Source organism: Mastigoproctus giganteus, chromosome 9, assembly GCF_048544385.1.
Source record: "Mastigoproctus giganteus isolate SK-2022 chromosome 9, ASM4854438v1, whole genome shotgun sequence".
Taxonomy (NCBI): Eukaryota; Metazoa; Arthropoda; class Arachnida; order Uropygi; family Thelyphonidae; genus Mastigoproctus; species Mastigoproctus giganteus.
Window position 1 is genome coordinate 25939175 of NC_143583.1, and position 21703 is coordinate 25960877.

The following is a 21703-nucleotide window of genomic DNA, read 5'->3' on the forward strand; positions in this document are numbered from 1 at the left end:
TCATTATTGATAACCCAACATATTTATGCTACTTTAGATCTTTAGAAAGATTTGGAGCTCCCAAAGGCTTACTAAAAATTTTCCACCCTAACCAAAAAAGAGTAATCAAGTTAATTAATCCCTCCCTGTCATACAGACATTCAGTTTATGTTGTATGCCTTTTCTTTACTCTTTTCACATGCACTGTTTGGAATTGGCATCTGTAATTCTGAACTTTTCTAAACAACATTCCAGCCTGCATCCATGTGCAGCTTCTGTCTATACTTGCCAGTTTAACTTTTTTTCTGCATTCTACTTTGGTTACATTTTCTGAAACAACTTTATCCCATGTGCATTTCCTACCTACCGAGTTACTACCTACAAAAATTCAATTCTCAATCAGCCTGTCTGTAGTTTCAGAAATTAGACAAATTTTAATTAATTGTGGTTAGTAGCTTAGTGCAATACCTTATTAATTTAACTGTTAAAAATTTGGTTAACAGTAGTAAAGGATTCTGATTAAGTATATTATATCTGTACTACCCAACTAACAGCAGTTTGAAAGAGGAAGAATTTCGATATATAAGTCAGCCTCTATATATTTTTGTTTTCACTTTTTCTTTACAGCTCTTAGAAAATAACCCCTTAATAACAGGAGACAGTTCTCATCCTAACATGAAAGAAAGATTAGAAATTTTTTTAAAAAAACTTGATGAGGTATGTGCTTTTATAATGCATTATTGTATAAATTCATTTAATTATGTTAAGCATTCCACTGAATGGAAGATGTGTTCTGTTGTTATTTTGTCTTATTAATTGGGAAGCTAATCTGTAAGAATATAGTAAATTCTATTATATAGATTTTCCGCAATAGACTATTTCAATGAATAAAATTTTTTATAAAGGCATATCAGTTACATCTTTTAGAATACAGTATAGTAGCTCACACTGCTATACAATACATCAGAATTTTTTTATTAGTTGTTAAAAATAACTGAACATTTATAAGTTTTTCTAATGTTCTTAGAGCAAAAAGGAAGTGTAAATCATATACTCAGGAAATTTATTTAAAACTTTTGTATTATGGAAATGAAAGCTTTGTGATGTAGAGAGCTTAATATACGTTTATTCATTTCATTTTTTTTTTTCACTTTATTTTTTAATTATTATGTAATTGGCCCCTACCAAATATAAAATTAACTTTGAATCTTGATGAATGATTGGTGTAAATCATTCAACAAGATTCAAAATGCATTCATTTGTATTGAATGTTCTGCAGAGATTGCTAGTTAATATAGTAAAAGCCCAAATATTTCTGCATATCATGCTGTATATCATAATGTGCAGTTGGCACTGTTCCATCTGTTTGCCAACAATAGGAACTTGACTAATGCTGTGATGTCTCCACTGACTGGAGATGTGCAAATATATCCCCAATTCACAAAGGGGGATCAAAGGATGACACAAGTAATTACAGAACTGTTAGTTTAACTTCTGTTCTGGAGAAAATAATGGAATCACTAGTTAAAAAGCATTGCAGGATCATCTAGACAAGACTACAGTAATAATTCAGACACAGCATGGGTTTGTTAAGGGAAGTCTTGTCTGACCATTTTTGATTGGATATTATGATGTGGCCACAAAGGAACTGGATGAAAAAAATTATTTTGATATCATATACAGTGGGGTATGCTAGAATGAACGTAATTGGTTCTAGAACCTTGTTTGTTATAGCATCTGTTCTTTGAAATTGAAAAAACATTGAAATTTATGTATTTAGGGGTAATATGTTCCAGGCCCGCAGTCTAGAGCAAAGTTACCATCCAATACAACAATTTAAACAGGAAAAATATAATACAAAATGAAAAATATAAGTGTAAAAATAATATAAAACTAATTTATTTAACTTTTATACACTGTACATAAAATTTGAAAAGCATAAACAATATTCCCCCAGTGAAAATATAAACAAACTTTCCCTAATAAAAATCATAAAAAATCACATAGAGGTGGAAGGAGAGGAGTCATTGTTCCTACTCATCTTGGGTGACTGTCCTGTGGGAGGGCATTTGTCCACCTTTTTGAAGAATGAATCCAGTCTTGACTGCTTTATCCTGGATTTTTAGACCCTCCAAAAGTGGGCCATCAAGATGTCATTAAAATGATTAAGGCCCATTTCCACAGCAGCAATATCCAAATGATAATCTTTTATAAGTTTGGATAGTTTATTCCAGCAAGAGAACACCTCTTTAAGGTCCGCAGCTGGAATGCTGTGACTTTTTTCCTTGTTCTCGTCCCCGAAAGCTTTCCTCTTCTTCAGTGCCTCTGCCTCTTCATTGTGAAGCTCTGCTAGCTCCTTCCTGTAGTCCTCCACCAATTCCTCCACATCCTCTTCATTGACCTTCAAGTCCATACACACAATTTCCTGCACAACAGGCTCTTCCTCCAATTGTTGAATGCCTTCGAAGTCCCTTGGAGCCACAGCGTCAGACCACAATGGCCTCAAAGCCAAATTCAAGTACCTAACAGAAATCTCCTTCCAAGCAACCACAATTAGGAAAACAGCATCTGCTATATTGAAGTGACTCTTCCAAAAGTCCTTCAGAGTCACATCATTGGAAGAAGTAGCTTCAAAAGATTTCCTGAACAGTGCCTTAGTGTAGAGTTTTTTTAAAATTTGCGATTACCTGCTGGTCAATAGGCTGGAGGATAGGCGTCGCATTATGTGACAAGAAGTGAACCTTGATAAAACTGAACTCATCTGGTAATTCTTCCATCAAATTAGGAGGGTGGGCTGGAGCATTGTCCATGACCAAATGAACCTTCATTGGAAGATCCTTCTTTCTAAGGTAGTCACAGACAGTGAGGCCAAACACCTCAATCACCCATTCGGAGAAAAGACTCCTGGTCACCCAAGCCTTGTGGTTGGAACACCACAAAACTCCAAGGCGGTTTTCCTGATGTTTTTAAAAGCTCTAGGGGTCTCTGAACGGTACACAAAGAGTGTTTTGACCTTGCAGTCACCCGAAGCATAGGCACAAAAGAGTAATGTAAGCCAGTCTTTCATATGGCCAGGCAAGGTGGTCTCCTCCTTTGTGATATACGTTTTGCATGGCATTCTCTTCCAGAAAAGGCCAGTTTTGTCGCAGTTAAACACCTGCTGCGAAAGAAAGCCTCCATCCTTAATTATTTTCTTAAATTTCTCACGATGTTGCTCAGCAGTGTCTTGTACTAGGAGCCTTAGCACTAAGTTCCTCAAACAATTGTTTGGCCTTTTCACAAATAATCGCCTCACTGACACTATCACCTGCCATTTGTTTTTTATTAATCCACACTAATAGAAGAGTTGTTTCCATCTTTTCTGTGATATTAAAACATGAACTGCTTAACCTAGAGATTCCCTTTGCGACCTGTGCACTTTTTATTTCTTCCTTGTTGTACTGATTGTTGATTTAGCCATACCATATTCAGCACTTAGATCTCCTACACTTTTTCCACTTTCTTGCTTGGAAATTACTTATTTCTTAATCTCTAAGTTAATTAGCTTTCTCACTCTATTTTGCCAGCTCATGTCTAAAATTATATAGCAGAATAATTTTAAAAAATATTTTCACTGCTAAAGGACAAATAAGCAGATAACTAAACTTTACAAATGATAACAAAGATGATAACTGGCACTCTAATCAAAGCGGGAAAATAGAGCTGGAAGTGCTCTAATCAACACGTCATGCACACGCACGTGCTACACCGGCCGATAGTATTCCTCCGCATTCATTATATCATTGTTCGTTGTAGCATACTTGACTATACTTGGATTTTAGGAAAGCTTTTGATACTGTTGCACATGGAAGACTAATGTACAAATTGGAGCAGTATGCAATTAAGGGTAAGTTGCTACAATGGATAAAAGGATGGTTGAATGGGAGAAGACAGAGAGTGTAATCAGTGGATGCTGCTCTTTGTGGACTAATGTTATTAGTGGAGTCCCATCCACGATGTACTAAAATTAGGCAATCAACACAAAATACACAAATAATATCTAAGCCAGAACTGACTGGAAACCAAAAATAAACTGAATAACGCATTGCTGAATGGTGCTGCTGCTGTGCAGTTCACAGCTAAAAGCAAGTTCCTAAAGAGAATTTTTGTAAACAACACTTCAGTAAGTTTCAGTTAATTAAAACCACCGATTGGGTGTCCCCTTTACGATAGCACCGCCAGGGCGGTGGGATGTATAAACTATATATTTTTGTAATATGCAAGAAATCGTGCACATGACTGTAGCATTTTATAACTTGGTTGTACGAAATTTTTGCCAGTAAAATTAACTGAAACTTATTTAATCAAAGTTGAACTAATGTTAGAAATGGGGCACAGACAAAAAAAGTAAGTAAAATTTGGGGCAATAAAAAACAGGCTGATTTTAATTTTTCTTCGGAAATGCTCCATTTCTAACATTAGTTCAGTCTGAATAGTAGCCATTATGATCCTCTGCTTCCTGCCCTTGTTATTATGTTGATTTATGTTAATTAATGTTGCATTGATTTATGTCAATTGTTATTGTAAAGATTTGTTTCTGTGAAACACAAGGTTTGCTCAAGGTTTATAAGAAACATTTAGTAGCTATCTCATTGTGCTTGTTGGCAGGTTTGAAAGTTCTAGTGGACAAACTAGACAGTGTTATTAATTGTCCATTGTATATAATTTAATTATATATTGTTTTCCTGGTTCTCAGGAATTCAGAGACTGAGCATTTTTAAAACAAGTGTTGTATATATATCTGTTTAATATTAGTAAAAATATCATACTATATATAATATATAATAAAATATATAATAAAAATATAAGTTTAATATCATACGGAAGTGTTCTACGCACTATATTGAGGTAAACTCCTCTTATTATTTTTACTAATATTATTATCAACGTAGAACATATTGAGTAGTACAGCTCTGATTCATAATATCTGTTTAATATAATAATTACTGTTTCTCAATAGTAGTGAGGATAATTTGTGGAAGTTCTCCACTAGTAATTCACTTGTTGGCACCCACTGGTATTACACTACATCCAGTGGTTGCGGGACTTGTGCATTCGGCACAAATAGATAACGTAAACCCAGGCAGCAGCTGCCTTGTATTGGCAGTAGTATACCTCACACATGTTTTTAGGCTAGCTTTGTAGAGGTTCTACACCAAAACAAATGAACTAAGTGGAGATGGGCTTTTGCCTAGGAACCACCCTTGATTCTAGGATACATGTATGCAAGGCACCAGGGGGTCAAATATAATATAGTATCTTATATATGTGTAATGAGAATGTTAATGTATATAAATTTGTATATATATCTTGTTGTAAGTATTGTATATATATATATATATGTAATAATTGTGTGCACAAATAAATGGAAAATGGAATGGAATGTCCTGCAGCCAGGGCATTAACAATGGCGGTTAGCTGTGATAGTTGCTATTATATGTGCTCTTGTTAAAAGTGTTTATAAATATGGTTTAAAGTGCTTACTTTAAATACTCTTGTGATACACAGATATGATAATGTCTACTAGGTTTGACAATTTCTAATCAAGGAAAGGTAATATTCAAGCTAGATTTACAATAAGTCTGTTTTGGCAGTTAAAGCATTCTCTGTTCTAGCTGTCAGTTCCAGCTGCCTATGCTTTAGTATAGCACTGGTACTTCAAAATTTGAAGAGCTATTAAACTCTGCAAGGTATGGATGAAGGGGACTTCAAATAGTTGGAAGGGTGTATCTAGCTGATTAGTTTCATCTAAGTTTGGAACAAAATATCTTCTTAGCGGAAAAGATTTATAATTTTAATGAATTTTAGATTTATATAGTAAAGGCCTATACAGCCATTATTAACGAAGGAAGAAGGCTGGTAGTGACCCCTATACGGTTATTAATGTCCTCTCATAATAAAAAATGTTTATCAAATGGAGTCAGATACACACAGGGTTGATCTCACATGTGAAAAAATTTGTGGCGTTGAATTGAAAGAGGTTACAGGTTCTACAAATCTTGAAAGTGGTGCTAAGGAGTCTAATCTCACTGTTGGTACAGAGGCCACTAAGTCTGCAAATTTCAGCCATAAATTAAGGAAGAATTGGAATTCTTTACGTAAGCTAGAATTTCAGGATACAAGTATATGTCAAGGTAAATTGTCAGAGTCAAAGCAAAAAAACCTTCTGAGGCCTCTATCTCCGGAGGTGTAGGTGAGAAGATGTTGGAATGGGAGGAGGTTCTCTGGGGCAATGCTATCACGTTAGCAGAATTGGATAATGAGGATAATGGGGATGATAAGGACATTGCACTTTTGACACTACATAAATCTTCTGAATATTCCATCAAAACACGTCATAAAAGGCGGATATGCTACAGTGGGGAAGAAAGTTCAGTTGGATCACTATATCCATCATGCAGTAGGTCTCCCATTTTAAGAAGAAATAATAAGAGGAAAGTCAAGATCAATGCGGCCTAAAAATGATTAGGATAGAGAATTATGTAAAGTTAAGAAAAATGTTCATAGTGATATGGATTTTCTGATAAAAATGAAGATTCTTCAGCTGAAATTGAGATAGGGAACAACACTGTCATTGTGTTCAAAAGAAATTAGGAATTAAAACATGAATTTTAATCCTGTTGTCCAAAAACATGACTTCTTCTGGAGAGAGAAACTGCCTCGCACAGATGGTGATTTCAGAAGAGATAAATATTGCTTCACAGAAATAACATTTAAATTATACAAAGATTTGCAAGATTTCCTTTTTGCCAAGGAGAGTGGTATCAATTGGAGTTCAATCAGAGGGATACTGTCTAGATGAGATCTTCTTGAAGCCATGGATTTGGAACATGGAATAAAGAATGAGAAATTTAAAGAACGGATACAATGTATACATGAATCTGCTCAGAATTATAGGCGTGATATGGATAATCGACAAAATCTGAAACTTTATAGTGATGTAGTTAAGAGTGACGTGACTTCTGTTGCAAAGGACATTGTCTTGAAAGTGAGTTCCTCAGATGATGAAGCAGCTTAGATCATATGATGATGACCATGTTTATTAATTCAAGCTAATGACTACTCTGTACTTAAAAGTAGTGAAGTAGTAGTAGTGAAATGTGATGGAAGAAGTGTATGAGCTTATGCAGCATCAGTAAAAAAAAAAAAAAAAAAAAAAATTGCACCATTCCCTCCAAATGTGCTTGTCCAGTTCCTCCTTAAATTTTTTTAACCTATCAACTTCCACAACGACAGATGGAAGTTTTTTCCAGCAATTAACTACCCGTTGGCTAAAGGCAAATTTCCACACATCTATTCTACATTTGTCTTTTCTTAGTTTGAATTTATGCCCCCTTAGCTTCGTAATCTGAACAAGTGGAAGGATCCCATCAGAATTCAGTGTTCTCAACCCATTCAAGGCCTTATACACCTCAATCAGATCACCGCGCAGGTGCCTAGTCTCCAACCACTGCAATTTGCAGAGTTTAAGCCTTTTTTGGTAAGAGGACCCCTTCATTCCCCTCACCAATCTTATTGCCCTTCTCTGTACACGCTCAAGCAAATCTACATCCTTCCTAAAAATGAGGCCTCCAGACCTGTACGCAGTACTCAAGGCATGGCCTAACCATTGCCTTATACAGAGGGACAATCACCTCCTTTTCCCTACTAGCAAAATTCCTATATATCATTGACAAAACCCCATGACCTGCCCTGGCAGCCTGTCTGCATTGCTCAGAAAACTTCATATCTGACTGCACAATTACTCCCACAATTACTGCACAATTATACAGAGGGACAATCACCTCCTTTTCCCTACTAGCAAAATTCCTATATATCATTGACAAAACCCCATGACCTGCCCTGGCAGCCTGTCTGCATTGCTCAGAAAACTTCATATCTGACTGCACAATTACTCCCAGGTCTTTTTCACTTTCTACCACCTTAAGTGTAGTACCACACAGTTGGTACGTTTCTCTGCGGTTACTTCTACCCATATGCAGTACTTTTCATTTGTGAAGGTTAAACTTCAGTTGCCACTTCTTAGCCCATCTGCCCAAATTATCTAGATCCTGTTGCAGTAGCACACTGCCATTACTGTCATTAACAAACCTGCCAACATTTGTATCATATGCAAACTTCGACATTAAGCCTGATATACTTTTATCAATATCATTGATAAATATACAAAACAACAGAGGACCCAACACCGAACCCTGTGGGACTCCACCAATAACATTACTCCACAAAGAGCAGCACCCATTAATTACCACCCTCTGTCTTCTCCCGCTCAACCATCCTTTTATCCATTGTAGCAATTTACCCTTAATACCATTCTGCTCCAATTTGTACAATAGTCTTCCATGCATAACAGTGTCAAAAGCTTTCCTGAAATTCAAATTTATTTTTTGCATCCAGTTCCAGGCACCTCCGTAGCCAGGTGGGAAGGAGCAGCAGTGCGTAGCCACGCTTCTTGATCAGACCGGGGTTCGAGCCTGTCACCACCAAATACGGAGGATGCGGAAAGGTCAGGGAATGACCACCGCATATCCTGGAGCAATATGGCCTCAGTAGCTAATGCTCCTAAAAACCAAATAACAAACAAACAAACAAACAAACAAAACATAGCATCCATTTCCTTTGTAACCACATCATAATATCGTATCAAATTTGTCAGACAAGACTTTCCCTTACCAAACCCATTCTGTGTCTGAATTATTGCTGCAGTCTTGTCTAGATGATCCTGCAATGCATCTTTAACCAGTGACTCCATTATTTTACCCGGAACAGAAGTTAAACTAACTGGTCTGTAATTACTCGTGTCACCCTTCGATCCCCCCTTTGTGAATTGGGGATACATTTGCACATCTTCAGTTTGTGGGGGCCTCCCCTGAGTCCAAGGTTGCTCTCATAATTATGGCTAAGGGTTTGCTTAGTTACTTTGCCACCCCCTTTAATATAACTGGATAGATCCCATCCACCCCAGGTGCCTTTCTTATGTTTAACTTCAACAATTTCTCCTCCACTTTGCTCTCAGCTATTACAAAATCATTATGCACCCTGCTACAATTTGATAACCTTCTGCCATTTTCAAACCTTAATAATTCCTCATGTGTGAATGCAGATGCAAAATACTCATTCAGTTTGTTTGCTATCTGAGCAGGATCATCAACAGTCGAACCATCAGTATCAAGTGGACCAATCAGATTCATCCCCTTCCTTTTAGAGTTTATATAAGTAAAGAAATCCTTGCTGTTTTTCTTAGCATCTTTTGCCAAAGATTTCTCATAATCTGCCTTCGCCTGCCTAACCTCCTTTGTGACCTGATTACAGACTAGCTTATGTCTGCCAAAGGCTTCTGAGTCGCTTGATAATTTATATGCATCCCATGCATTTTTCTTCTCTGTCATGAGTCTCATTAGTTCATTTGTTAACCATTTAGGCCTAAACCTTGAACAATATTTCTTAATAAGTATGAAACTTTTAGTAGCATCCAGATTAATTCCTTGAATGCTTCCCACTTAGAATTTACTGTTGGTAATATCGTCAGTTGATCCCACTGTACAGAATTTAAAAACTGTCTGAGACCACTGTACTCACCTTTACAGAAGCAAAAACCCTTTCCTTTACCCGATGGTAATTATATCTTAAAGTAAATCTCACATCAGTATACTGTGATCACTGCCACCTAGTGGTTCCTTTATCTGCAAATTCAAGTAGTGAAAAGTAGCCGAAGATGTTTGAATTGCTTTGGATAAGGAAATGAGAAACTCGTTGAGAGGGGTCAGGATACGGAAGGTAAGAAAAGTATTTGCTCGTGGCATTGCTTTAGAGATGCAAACTGAAAAAAGACTTAGAAGAAATAAAAAAGTATGACAATTGACATGGCTTGGATAAGCTTTTTTTTTTAACCCCAAACACGAGAGGTATTAGAACCTATAGTACTTAGTACTGTGCTTGGGTTGGAGGTTGAGAAGATGAAAGTAGATATTTGTTGACATTAGACTTGAATTTCTGTAGACTGTAATTTTCAGGTAATACGTATGAAGGAAGGTTGTTCCAGAAAAGGGCAGTTGAATAAATAAATGATCAAGATGAAAAGTTGGTTCTGTGATTTTGAAGTTGGACAGGAAAAGGATATTGGCTGGTGGTGGCACCTGTTTGGACTGTTTTTAAAGAGAGAGCGGGAATTATAGAAGCCAATTCAGAAGAACAGTGCCCATGGAAATATCTGTAGAAAAGGCATGCAGCAGAAACAGTACGTATATGAGAGTGGGGAGACTCTGTTAGAGAGGATTCCTTAATTAACCTAACTGCCCTCTTCTGAATGGAATCTAGATGTCTGAGAGAGGTTTTGGAGGCACCACCCCAGATGTGGGAACAATATTCCATGGTAGAGCGGATTTGCAATTTGTACAGAGTGAACAGCTGTTTGGAAGAAAAGTAACGTCGAAAGAGAAAACCAAGTTTTTTAGATGCAGAGGAAGCAATATTTGTAATATGCTTATGCCAAGAGAAATTAGAAGACAAAAGAGATATATCATTCTGTCTAGAAATCGGAGCGTCACCGAAGATAAGCATAGGAGCAAAAGAATCCTTTTTGCGAAATATAAGTCAAGACTGAGTTTTTGAAGGATTGAAATCAAGAAGGTTGTCTCTGCCCCACTGGAAAATTACCTGGAGATCGGCATTTAAGGAATTGGTAGTGGATATTCGAGAAGTTGAAGCTGATTGAGCATGGCAAGTTTTTCAAAATGGTAAGTGGAATGCAATGTGCTATCATCGGCAAAACTATGGATAGGATTTCCAGTGAATGGAAGAAGGTCATTAATATACAAGGGGAAAAGAGTGAAGGAAAGAACTGAACCTTGTGGGACACCAGCATTAGTGGAGAAGTTAGAAGACAGAGAGCCATCTACCATCACCCTCAGTGAGAGAGAACTGGATAACCAATTACAAAAAACAGTTGGCAAACCATAAGATGGAAGCTTGTTTAGAAGACCTTTATGCCAAACACGATCGAAAGCCTTTGAGATATCAAGAGCAACTGCATGTGTTTCACCAAACTTCTCCATTGAATTTGTCCATAAGTGGATAACATAATCCAGAATATCACCAGTGGATCGACATCGACGGAATCCATACTGGCTATTGTTGATTAGACGGAAGGTTTCTAGGTAGTTTAAGAGTTGGTGGTTAATTGATTTCTCCATTACTTTAGAAAGAGTAGAAGTAATTGCAATGGGATGGTAATTGGATGGGAGGGATTTGTCACCCTTTTTAGGAACTGGCTGGATATGAGCAAATTTCTAAGAAGAAGGAAAAACACTCGCTGGTGCCTAGTCTCCAGACACTGTAATTCGCAAAACTTAAGCCTTTCTTCGTAAGAGCACCCCTTTGTTCCATTCACTAATCTTGTTGCTCTTCTCTGTACCCGTTACAGCAGCTCTACATCCTTCTTGAAATGAGGCCTCCAGGCCTGTATACGGTACTCTAATTGTGGCCTGACTATTGCCTTATACAAGGGAATAATCACCTCCTTATCCCTGCTAGAAAAATTCCTATATATCATTGACAATACACCATGAGCTACTCTTCCAGCCCGTCTGCACTGCTCAGAGAACTTCATATCTGCCTGCACAACCACCCCCAGGTCCCTTTCATTCTCTACCACTGTCAGTGTAGTACCACAGAGTTGATATGTTGCTCTGGGGTTGCTGTTTCCCATATGTAGTACTTTACATTTGTCAATGTTAAACTTCATTTGCCATCTCTCAGCCCATCTGCTCAACCTTTCCAGATCCTGTTGCAGCAGCATAGAGTCAGTAGTGTCCTTGACAACCCTGCCAACCTTCGTATCGTCTGCAAACTTGGACATTAAGCTTGATATACCATCATCAATATCATTTATAAATACAGAGAACAATAAAGGACCCAATACTGAACCCTGAGGGACTCCACTAATAACATTAGTCCACGATGAGCAGTGTCCATTGATTACCACTCTGTCTTCTCCCCCTCAACCACCCCTTTATCCATAGCAGCAATTTGCCTCCAATGCCACACTGCTCCAATTTGTGCAGCAGTCTTCCATGTGCAACAGTATCAAAAGCCTTTCTAAGATCCAAGTATATAATATCAAAGTTATTCCCTGCATCCAGTTCTTTTGTGACTGCATCATAGTATCCAATCAAATTGGTCAGGCAAGACTTCCCCTTAACAAAACCATGCTGTGTCCGAGCTATAACTGAAGTCTTGTCTAGATGATCCTGCAATGCTTCTTTAACCAGTGCCTCCATTAATTTTCCGGGAACAGAAGTTAAACTCACAGGTCTATAATTACTTGTGTCAGCCTTTGATCCTCCCTTGTGAATTGGGGTCACATTTGCACATCTCCAGTCCATGGGTACCTCCCATGAGTCCAAGGAAGCTCTCATAATTATGGCTGAGGGTTTGCTTACTTCCTTTGCTGCCTCCTTTAATATAACTGGATAGATCCCATCCACCCCAAGTGCCTTTCTTGTGTTTATCTTCAACAATTTCTCCTCCACTTTACTCTCAGTTATTACAAGATTCTCTAGCTTACTGCTAGAGTTGAATACACTTCTGGCATTCCCCTCGCTGAATAACTCCTCCGGTGTGAATGTCGATGCAAAATATTTATTTAGTTTGTTAGCTACCTGAGCAGGGTCATCAACAGTTGACCCATCGATATCAAGTAGACCAATCTGATTCATCCCCTTCCTTCTAGAGTTTACATAAGTAAAGAACTCTTTGCTGTTTTTCTTTGCATCCCTTGCCAAAGATTTCTCGTAATCTGCCTTCACCTGCCTAACCTCCTTTGTAACTTGGTTACAGATCAACTTGTATCTATCATAGGCTTCTATGTCACGTGTTAATTTGTATGTATCCCATGCATTTTTCTTAGCATTAGCATTAGTAGAGGCATTTGATGCAAGAAAGCAAGCTTATGCAGCATCAGCCAAAAAAAAAAAAAAAAAAAAACCCACTTCCACTTCACCCCTCTGTTCGTTCAAAATACCTGTCCAGCTGAGCCTTAAACTTATTTAGGCTATCAACCTCCACCACAAGGGATGGAAGTCTGTTCCACCAACCAACCACCCGCTGGCTAAAGGCAAATTTCCGCACATCTATCCTACATCTGTCTTTCCTCAATTTGAATTTATGCCCTCTCAGGTGATTTTTCTGAGCTAGAGAAAGAATCCCATCAGCATTGAGCATGCTTAAACCATTCAAGGCTTTATACACCTCTATCAGATCACCTCGCTGGTGCCTAGTCTCCAGACACTGTAATTTGCAAAACTTAAGCCTTTCTTCGTAAGAGCACCCCTTTGTTGCATTCACTAATCTTGTTGCCCTTCTCTGTACTCGTTCCAGCAGCTCTATATCCTTCTTGAAATGAGGCCTCCAGACCTGTATACAGTACTCTAGGTGTGGCCTGACCATCGCCTTATACAATGGAATAATCACCTCCTTATCCCTGCTGGAAAAATTCCTGTATATCTTCTCTGCCATATGCCTCATTAGTTCATCTGACATCCATTTAGGCCTAAACCTTGAACAATATTTCTTAGTTGGTATGTAAAGCCTAGTAGCTTGCAAGATAAGTTCTTTGAATGCTTCCCATTTTGAAATTGCTGTTGGTAACATCATCAGTTGATCCCACTGTATAGAATTTAAATACTGTCTCAGTCCATCGTAGTCACCTTTACGAAAGCAATACCCCTTCCCTTCCCTTTACCCCTAATGGTAGTTACCTCTTTGAGTAACTCCCACTTCAGAACACTGTGATCACTGTCACCTAGTGGTTCATTTATCTGCAGATTCTTAATGCATGAAGAATCACTACTGATAATCAAATCAAGAGTATTACTCCCTCTAGTTGCCTCCCGAACATGCTGATGTAGAAAACAATCATCCAATAAATCCACAAAAGCCTTGCTAGTGTGTGAGTGACCAGCCCCCAAATTCCAGTCAATATCTGGGAAATTAAAATCCCCCATTATAAGACTCTCTGATTTACTAGCCCACTCTATTTCTCTGTACAGTTCCTTATTATACTCATCAGAGTCATTAGGCCTATAGCACACTCCTACTCTCAATTTTGATCTCCCAATGCTTATGTGACACTAAACTGACTCAACACTGCACTGTCCAGTGATGTCGACTGGCTTCACTTCCTTGGATTTTATGTGTTTCTTAACTAATAGCATAACCCCTCCTCCGTTCCTATCCTGTCTATCCTTTCTGTAGACATTGTACTCCCCAAATTCCAGTTCTGCATTCCTTATATCTGTGTGACACCACGTCTCCGAAATCCCAACAAAATCTGCCTTTGATGTTTTGAGCAATAACTCAAATTCATCAAATTTATTTACTAAACACCTAGCATTGGTGTACACGCAAGTATACATTCACCTGCTCTTCCTCTTAGCCACCCTAACACAACCCATGTGTTTACTTGTACCACCATGATTCCCAGCAGTCTCTGTAATATCCTGCATCTTATTTTCCAGGCTGCTGCTCATACCAATAGAAGCAGTGCAAGAATCACTTTCTCCTCTGCCAGTGGCTACGGTTAATCTATTAGTCCTTGTATCTCCCCAATCTAGCAGTTTTCCGACCCACCTAACACTGCCTCGATAGCATCAGCGAACATTCTTGCACCCTTTCTATTTAAATGTATCCCTTCTCTGTAGAAGCAGTCTCTCCTGTTAACAAGTACAGACCAGGCTGAAAAAAATTCTACCCCTTGAGCCCTGCACAGTCTTTCCAGGGCCGAATTGATCGACAGGGCTCTCGTCATATACTCCCTCCTATTGTGTCTGGGCAGAATTGCAGACACTTTCAAATTCAACCCTACTTCACCCCTTTTTTTCATCAGTGACCTGTACTTGTTAAGTAATTCCGCCGGTCTCCTACTCTTAATAAGTCTCCTACTCTTTTCAGCACGTTGAATTCTGATGGGATTCTTCGCTTTCTCAGATTACAAACCTAAGGGGCCATAAATTCAAATTGAGGAATGACAGTTGTAGAATAGATGTGTAGAAATTTGCCTTTAGCCAGCAGGTGGTTAATTGCAGAACAAACTTCCATCTGTTGTTGTGGAAGTTGATAGCTTAAATAAATTCAGGGAGGAACTGGACAAACTTTTATAGGGAATGGATCTGTGAAATTGTTTTTTTATTATTTTTTTTTTTTTTTGTCTTTTTTGGCCAATGCTACATAAGCTCATATGCTTGCTTTCTTGCATCACGTGCCTCCATTACTATTACTATTTGCCGCATCTAAAATTCAGTGTCAATATTAATTTCATAGTTGTCAAAATAAAAAGTTATTTAATGACGCTCATATATTATTTCACATAGAATAAGATACTTTGCTTTAGCAAATAAAAATAAAAATTGTTTTATCCATATTGCAGATTATTTGTGGAGAAAGAAAAGTAACCTTGATCCTTAATGATCCTTGTGGCAATAGTTATCTGCAGGTATTTATCTTTTAAAGAAGTGTTTAGAATTGCAGTTTTAATTGTGATAAACTTAAATGTGTTGTTTCCATTATAAATGAAATTCTTTACAATCCATCCGAAATTGTAGTTATAGTTTATCACTGATAAATGTTTGCTGTTTCTGTGTGGTAAAAAATGTGCTTCAGTAAATGGTAAAACTTGGAAAAATTGTTTTTTCTATCAAACACAAACTCAATTAATTGAAATAATCTTGCTTAAAAGATGATATTTACAAATCCACTTTGGGATTCCATTTTAAAGGCAATGATATAAAGACATGAAAAAATTTACTAAATAAATTCACTTTCTAAAAAATTTCTAATTAATTTAATTTTATAGTTGGCTTTTTTATTAATGGCTAGATTTTATTCTTTATTAAAGATACAGTTGATGCCACTTATTATGATCACTTCAGGACACAGCTTAATTGATAACCATAACCAATGAAACAAGAATGTAACTATTCAGTGCTGTTTATTGATGCAGAGAAGAAAATGTACACATTTTCTTCTCTGCATGGAGGAAATGGAAGGTGGAAATGGACAGAATGAAAACATGAAAATCAAGCAAAGTAAAATACTTTAATTTGACTGTCCACTGTTTCTTCAAGTAAGTTATCAATTCATATAATGAATTGATGGCTTTCAATTGGAAATTCATATAAATCATTAAAAACTAAGAAAATATCAAAATCAAGAATTAGAAGAGGGTTAATGTGATACTATAAAACAGTCAAATTGGTAAGAGTACAGATAGGTACTCTCTTTCTTTGAGACAACACTGACAATGTGAGCTGTACGAAGCAACAGCAGTAACTAGATATGCAACATGTCAGAGTTCAAGAACAAATTGGGATGTTCCATAATCACTTCCACTGCACATTCATAAGCCATGATAAGGCAAAAAAAGCAATAACATAAACTGAAGCACTGATTACAATAAACTTAGTATTTTTTTTTTTATTTATTGGTGTACAGCTGATTGGGACTTCATATTAGTGATATTACCTGTGATCACAATAAGCAGTATACACTATATTAACTTATTGTAGTGAATGTGCACCGAGATACATCATTTTATGTTAGAATTTACAGGAATGTGCAGTTCTTATTCAGTGCCTTCACCCCAGTATAGATGTGTGTGTGTGTGTGTGTGTGTGTGTGTGTGTGTGTGTGTGTGTGTGTGTGTGTGTGTGTGTGTGTGTGTGTGTGTGTGTGTGTGTGTGTGTGTGTGTGTGTGTGTTTTTTTAACTTTAAAGTTGCAGGAGAGGATATAAATATTTTGCCCTTAATTACATGTTTCAGTATTCAACATAAATGCCTGATCTGGTTTTAAATTTAAAATGTTCAATGTTTTAGTGTGGTGTTAGTATATCATTATTTTTTATTTTATTTATTTTTTTTTTGTACTTGTGTTGCATTTTAGTAATCTTGTTGTTTATCAGAAATAGGAAAAATTCTATTTTTATTGGGGGGGGGATTCTCTTGAATGAAGCAGTGTACAAATTATTAAATTTCAATAACATGAAAAATTTAGAGAACATCTGAGTAATGATGAAATGACTTTACAAATAACTAAACACTTATGTGTACACAGTGGGAACTTTTAAACAGTTTCTTTTGTGTGTAACAGTAATGTATAATGTTACAATCTTATGATGTAATGGTTAAAGTTTTTTTTTTAAAAAAAGTTAAGAAAATCAAAAAAGGTGAAGGTGCTGTGCTGCTGTCAGCTGTTTCCATTCCTTTTCTTGAACATTTTTCTCTTATTATCACACATGTAGATAATGTAGTTTTCAGTATCTCATTGCCAAATCAGGAGTTGAACATTACTTTTAACCTATCTTTAATTGCATGAGCATCTTTGGAAAATTTATTGAATATGCTCAGTTCTTCAATATCTCGCTCACTCGCTCCCTCACTCGCTGTCAGAATTGCACATTATATACCTTTCTTTTTGGATTTTTGCTTGAATTATAATGCAAGGAAGCAAGCACATACAGGTTATACAGAAAAAAAAAATAATAATAATAAAAATAAGCAAATAATAAAACACTTCCTGTATCATTGCCTGTCCATCCCCTATAATAATTTTCCTAATTTCTTGTCTAATAATTTTTCTAATTTAAGAAGGAATCCTTAAATTTATTCAGGTTAGCCACTTCCACAACACCAGGTAGAAGTTTCTTTCAGCAATTAACTATCCTCTGGTTGAGAGCAAATCAATGAACATCTATTCTGCAACTGTCCTTCACCAATTAAATTTATGCCCTCTTATGTGCATTGTCCAAGTGTCACATCTCCAGTAATGCTATGATGTCCATGTTTGATGACCTGACCAGTTCTACTTCATCTTCATCAATTTTTTTTACTGAACTCTTAGCATTAGTGTACATTCAAAGACTACTTGCACCTGTTTCTGTTCATAGTAATCCTAACACAGCTCATGTATTTGCTTGCCCTGAGGACCTCAAGCAAACCTTGTAACCTTGCTTTCCAAGCTGTTACATATTCCAGTAGAAGCAGTGCATGAATCACTTTCATCTCTTTCTGCGACTGCTGTTAATCTATTAGTATGTATATCTTCCAAAGCTAGCAGTTTTCTGACCCACCTAATACTGCCTCAGTAACAAATATTCTTGCATCTCTTCTGTTTAAGTGTATCCTGTCCCTATGAAAATAGTCTCTCCAGTTAACAAGCATAGACCACGTTGAGAAAAATTCTACCTCATGTGCCTTGTACACTCTCTCCAGGGCTGAACTGATTGACAAGTCTCTCATCATGTACTCCCTCCTAACTCGACTTTTTGAAACACAGCCCTGTACTTAAATAAATCCTCAAATCTCCTATTCTTAATATCATTAGTACCAATTAAATATCAATTTGAATGATGAAATTGTATGTGGAATAATCACCCTCGACCATTGTCAGATGACAACTACACATTTTATATCATTACCAGAATTAAAATGTACTGAAATTTTGCTTCACTATTCTTCAAAGCTTGATAACCACGCATTTATCAGACAAATAACACCATTAAGATGCTAATTATTTTAGTTTGAGGACCATTAGCATTAGCATTAGTAGAGGCATATGATGCAAGAAAGCAAGCTTATTCAGCATCAGCCAAAAAAAAAAAAAAAAAAACCCACTCCCATTTCACCCCTCCGTTCGTTCGAAATACCTGTCCAGTTGAGCTTTAAATTTGTTTAGGCTATCAACTTCAACAACAAGTGATGGAAGTCGGTTCCACCAACCAACCACCCGCTGGCCAAAGGCAAATTTCCGCACATCTATCCGACATCCGTCCTTCCTCGAAGAATCCCATTGGCATTGAGCATGCTCGAACCATTCAAAGCCTTATACACCTCTATCAGATCACCTCGCCGGTGCCTAGTCTCCAGACTCTGCAATTTGCAAAACTTAAGCCTTTCTTCGTAAGAGCAACCCTTTGTTCCATTTACTAATCTTGTTGTCCTTCTCTGTACCCGTTCCAGCAGCTCTACATCCTTCTTGAAATGAGGCCTCCAGACCTGTATACAGTACTCAAGATGTGGCCTAACCATTGCCTTATACAAGGGAATAATCACCTCCTTATCCCTGCTAGAAAAATTCCTGTATATCATTGACAAGACACCATGAGCTACTCTTGCAGCTCGTCTGCACTGCTCAGAGAACTTCATATCTGCCTGCACAATAACCCCCAGGTCCTTTTCATTCTCCACCACTGTCAGTGTAGTACCGCAGAGTTGATACGTTGCTCTGGGGTTACTGTTTCCCATATGTAGTACTTTACATTTGTCAATGTTAAACTTCATTTGCCACCTCTCAGCCCATCTGTTCAACCTTTCCAGATCCTGTTGCAGCAGCATAGCGTCAGTAGTGTCCTTAACGACCCTGCCAACCTTTGTATCATTTCACATTTCCATCATTTACTGAAGTTAACAAAATTTGCACCACTAGTGCACTAAGACAATTGATCTGAGTAAAATGAAAGATAGTTTGTGAACATTATGCTTGCTATAAGTGCATTTTTCTATGTTCTTAGAGCAGATTTTGGATTCTTGAATATTGTTTATATATACGAGGTGCAGCAATGAAAGTTCCCAGACTGGCACAATAAAAAGAAAACAAGGTGAAGGAGCCCAAAAATGATATTATTTTTATTCAAAGCAATCGCCACTTGATTGTATGCACTTATTACACTGTTCTAAAAGTTTCTGAAAAGAGTTAGCGAAGGTATCCAAAGAGATGGTAGTCAATTCAGCAGTTATATTTTTCTTTTATGTCTTCAACATCCTGAAATCTCTTTCCTTTCAGGGCAGTTTTTTTCTTGGAAAAGGGGCACCTCCATAGCCAGGTGGGAAGGAGCAACAGTGCATAGCACACGCTTCTTGATTAGACCAGGGTTCGAGCCCGTCACCACCAAATACAGAGGATGCGGAAAGGTCAGGGAACGACCACTGCATATTCACGGAGCAATATGGCCTTAGTTGCTAATGCTCCTTAAAAAACCAAATAACAACAATATTGGAAAAGAGGAAGAAGTCTGCTGGTGCTAGATTGGGAGAGTAGGATGGATGGTTGATCTGCACAGTGCCATTTCATCAAAAATGTTTTCACAACAAGTGCAGAATGGGCAGGGGCATTGCTGTGCAACAAGAGTGAGCTACCTTTCTCTCAAAATTGCAGCCTCATCCATAAAATGTGCTTAAATAGTCTTTGAAGCAACTGTACACAGAATGTAGCATTGACCCTATCCCCTTTAGGTACAAATTTTTTGTGAATCACACAATGTTTGTCAAAAAGATAATCAGCATTGTCTTGTTTCTAGATTTCTGTAAATTAAACTTTTTGGGCCTTGGTGATGATTTCGAAGCCCACTGTACGTGCTGACACTTTGTCTCTGGATCGTACTAAAACACCCAACATTCATCTCCAGTTACAATATAGTCGAGGAAATTAGGATTGTCTTAACAAGTCTGGATGAAGTCTTCATGTGATGACACTCTTCGTTGCTTCTGCTCATCTGTGGGGCTGTCTAGCACAAATTTTGCACAGACCTTCCTTTACCTTAAATCTTCTTGCATACAAATCACTTCCTTATTCATATCCAACTCATCACCATCATTCTGAGAGTCAAATAACAATCTGTTTTCATAATTTCCCAAACTCTTGTACCTCTGTCGTCATTTTGAGAAGTTGACAGTTGACCACTTCTTGGGTCATCACATCCATCTTTGAACCACTTATACCAGTCACACCAGTCTGATTTAATGTTTGATCGTTATAAACAGTTTTTAGCATTACACATGTTTCTGATGCAGATTTTCCCAGTTTAAAGCAAAATCTGATATTAATTCGTTGCTCCATTGAAACATCATGACACAGAACATTAATGGTACTAATGAAACTGGTTGTTACTTGCTACTTGTCAGCTTACTGGACAATTGCTGTACCGCCATCTGTTGGAGGAAGTTTGATTTACAGCATACCACTTGCATTTATTTTCAAACTCATCAAACATGACTGCAACAGTACCAGTCCGGGAACTTTATTGCCACACCTTATATACAAACACAGGTAATTTTTAAAATTTTTGTTTTCCTTGTTAGAGTATTGCAGAACCAGGTGCAGATGATTCCAGCATACAGATAATAGAATATGAACGTACATTTGAACAGAATGATGAACTTGGGTTAAATGATATGAAGACTGATAACTATAGTTTATGATATTAAAATGAATGTCATTATGTAAATAATTATAAAGCTTTGAACTTAGTAATATTGTATATTGGCTACATAATAAAAATAATTCTTGCTGTATTGATGTAACTTTTTACCAATTAACTTGAAGCTGTTGGTTTCTTATTTGCACATGAACTTAACTAAAAAGAAGCTTTAAAGGCATAGAAAGGTGACAATTAATTATTTCAGGCATTTATGGTTTCTTATCTATTTGTAGGAGGGCACTGGATTTTTTATTTATTTATATGCAGTTATCATTAATTACTTTCCATTATATATGAACTGCTAAGGTTTTGAAACAGATCCTTTTTGTCGTTTTTTAATTTACTGAATTTTATTAAAATCACTCAAGCTTCCTCAAATTCAGTTCCATATGTCTGATATTTGTGCCATCTGGTTTTCCAATAAGTTTAAATTTCTT

General features: G+C 37.1%; 1 protein-coding gene across 1 annotated transcript in view; it reads left to right on the plus strand.

Annotated features, from left to right (window-relative positions):
* Positions 1-21360, plus strand: part of Zpr1 (zinc finger protein Zpr1) — a 140226-nt gene extending 118866 nt beyond the window's left edge. Inside the window, exons 12-14 of the mRNA XM_090380971.1 lie at positions 607-696; positions 15443-15508; positions 21148-21360. Of these exons, the coding sequence (XP_090237097.1) occupies positions 607-696; positions 15443-15508; positions 21148-21267 (276 nt within the window). The 3' untranslated portion in view covers positions 21268-21360. The remainder of the gene's footprint in view (positions 1-606; positions 697-15442; positions 15509-21147) is intronic.
* Positions 21361-21703: the final 343 nt, after the last annotated feature.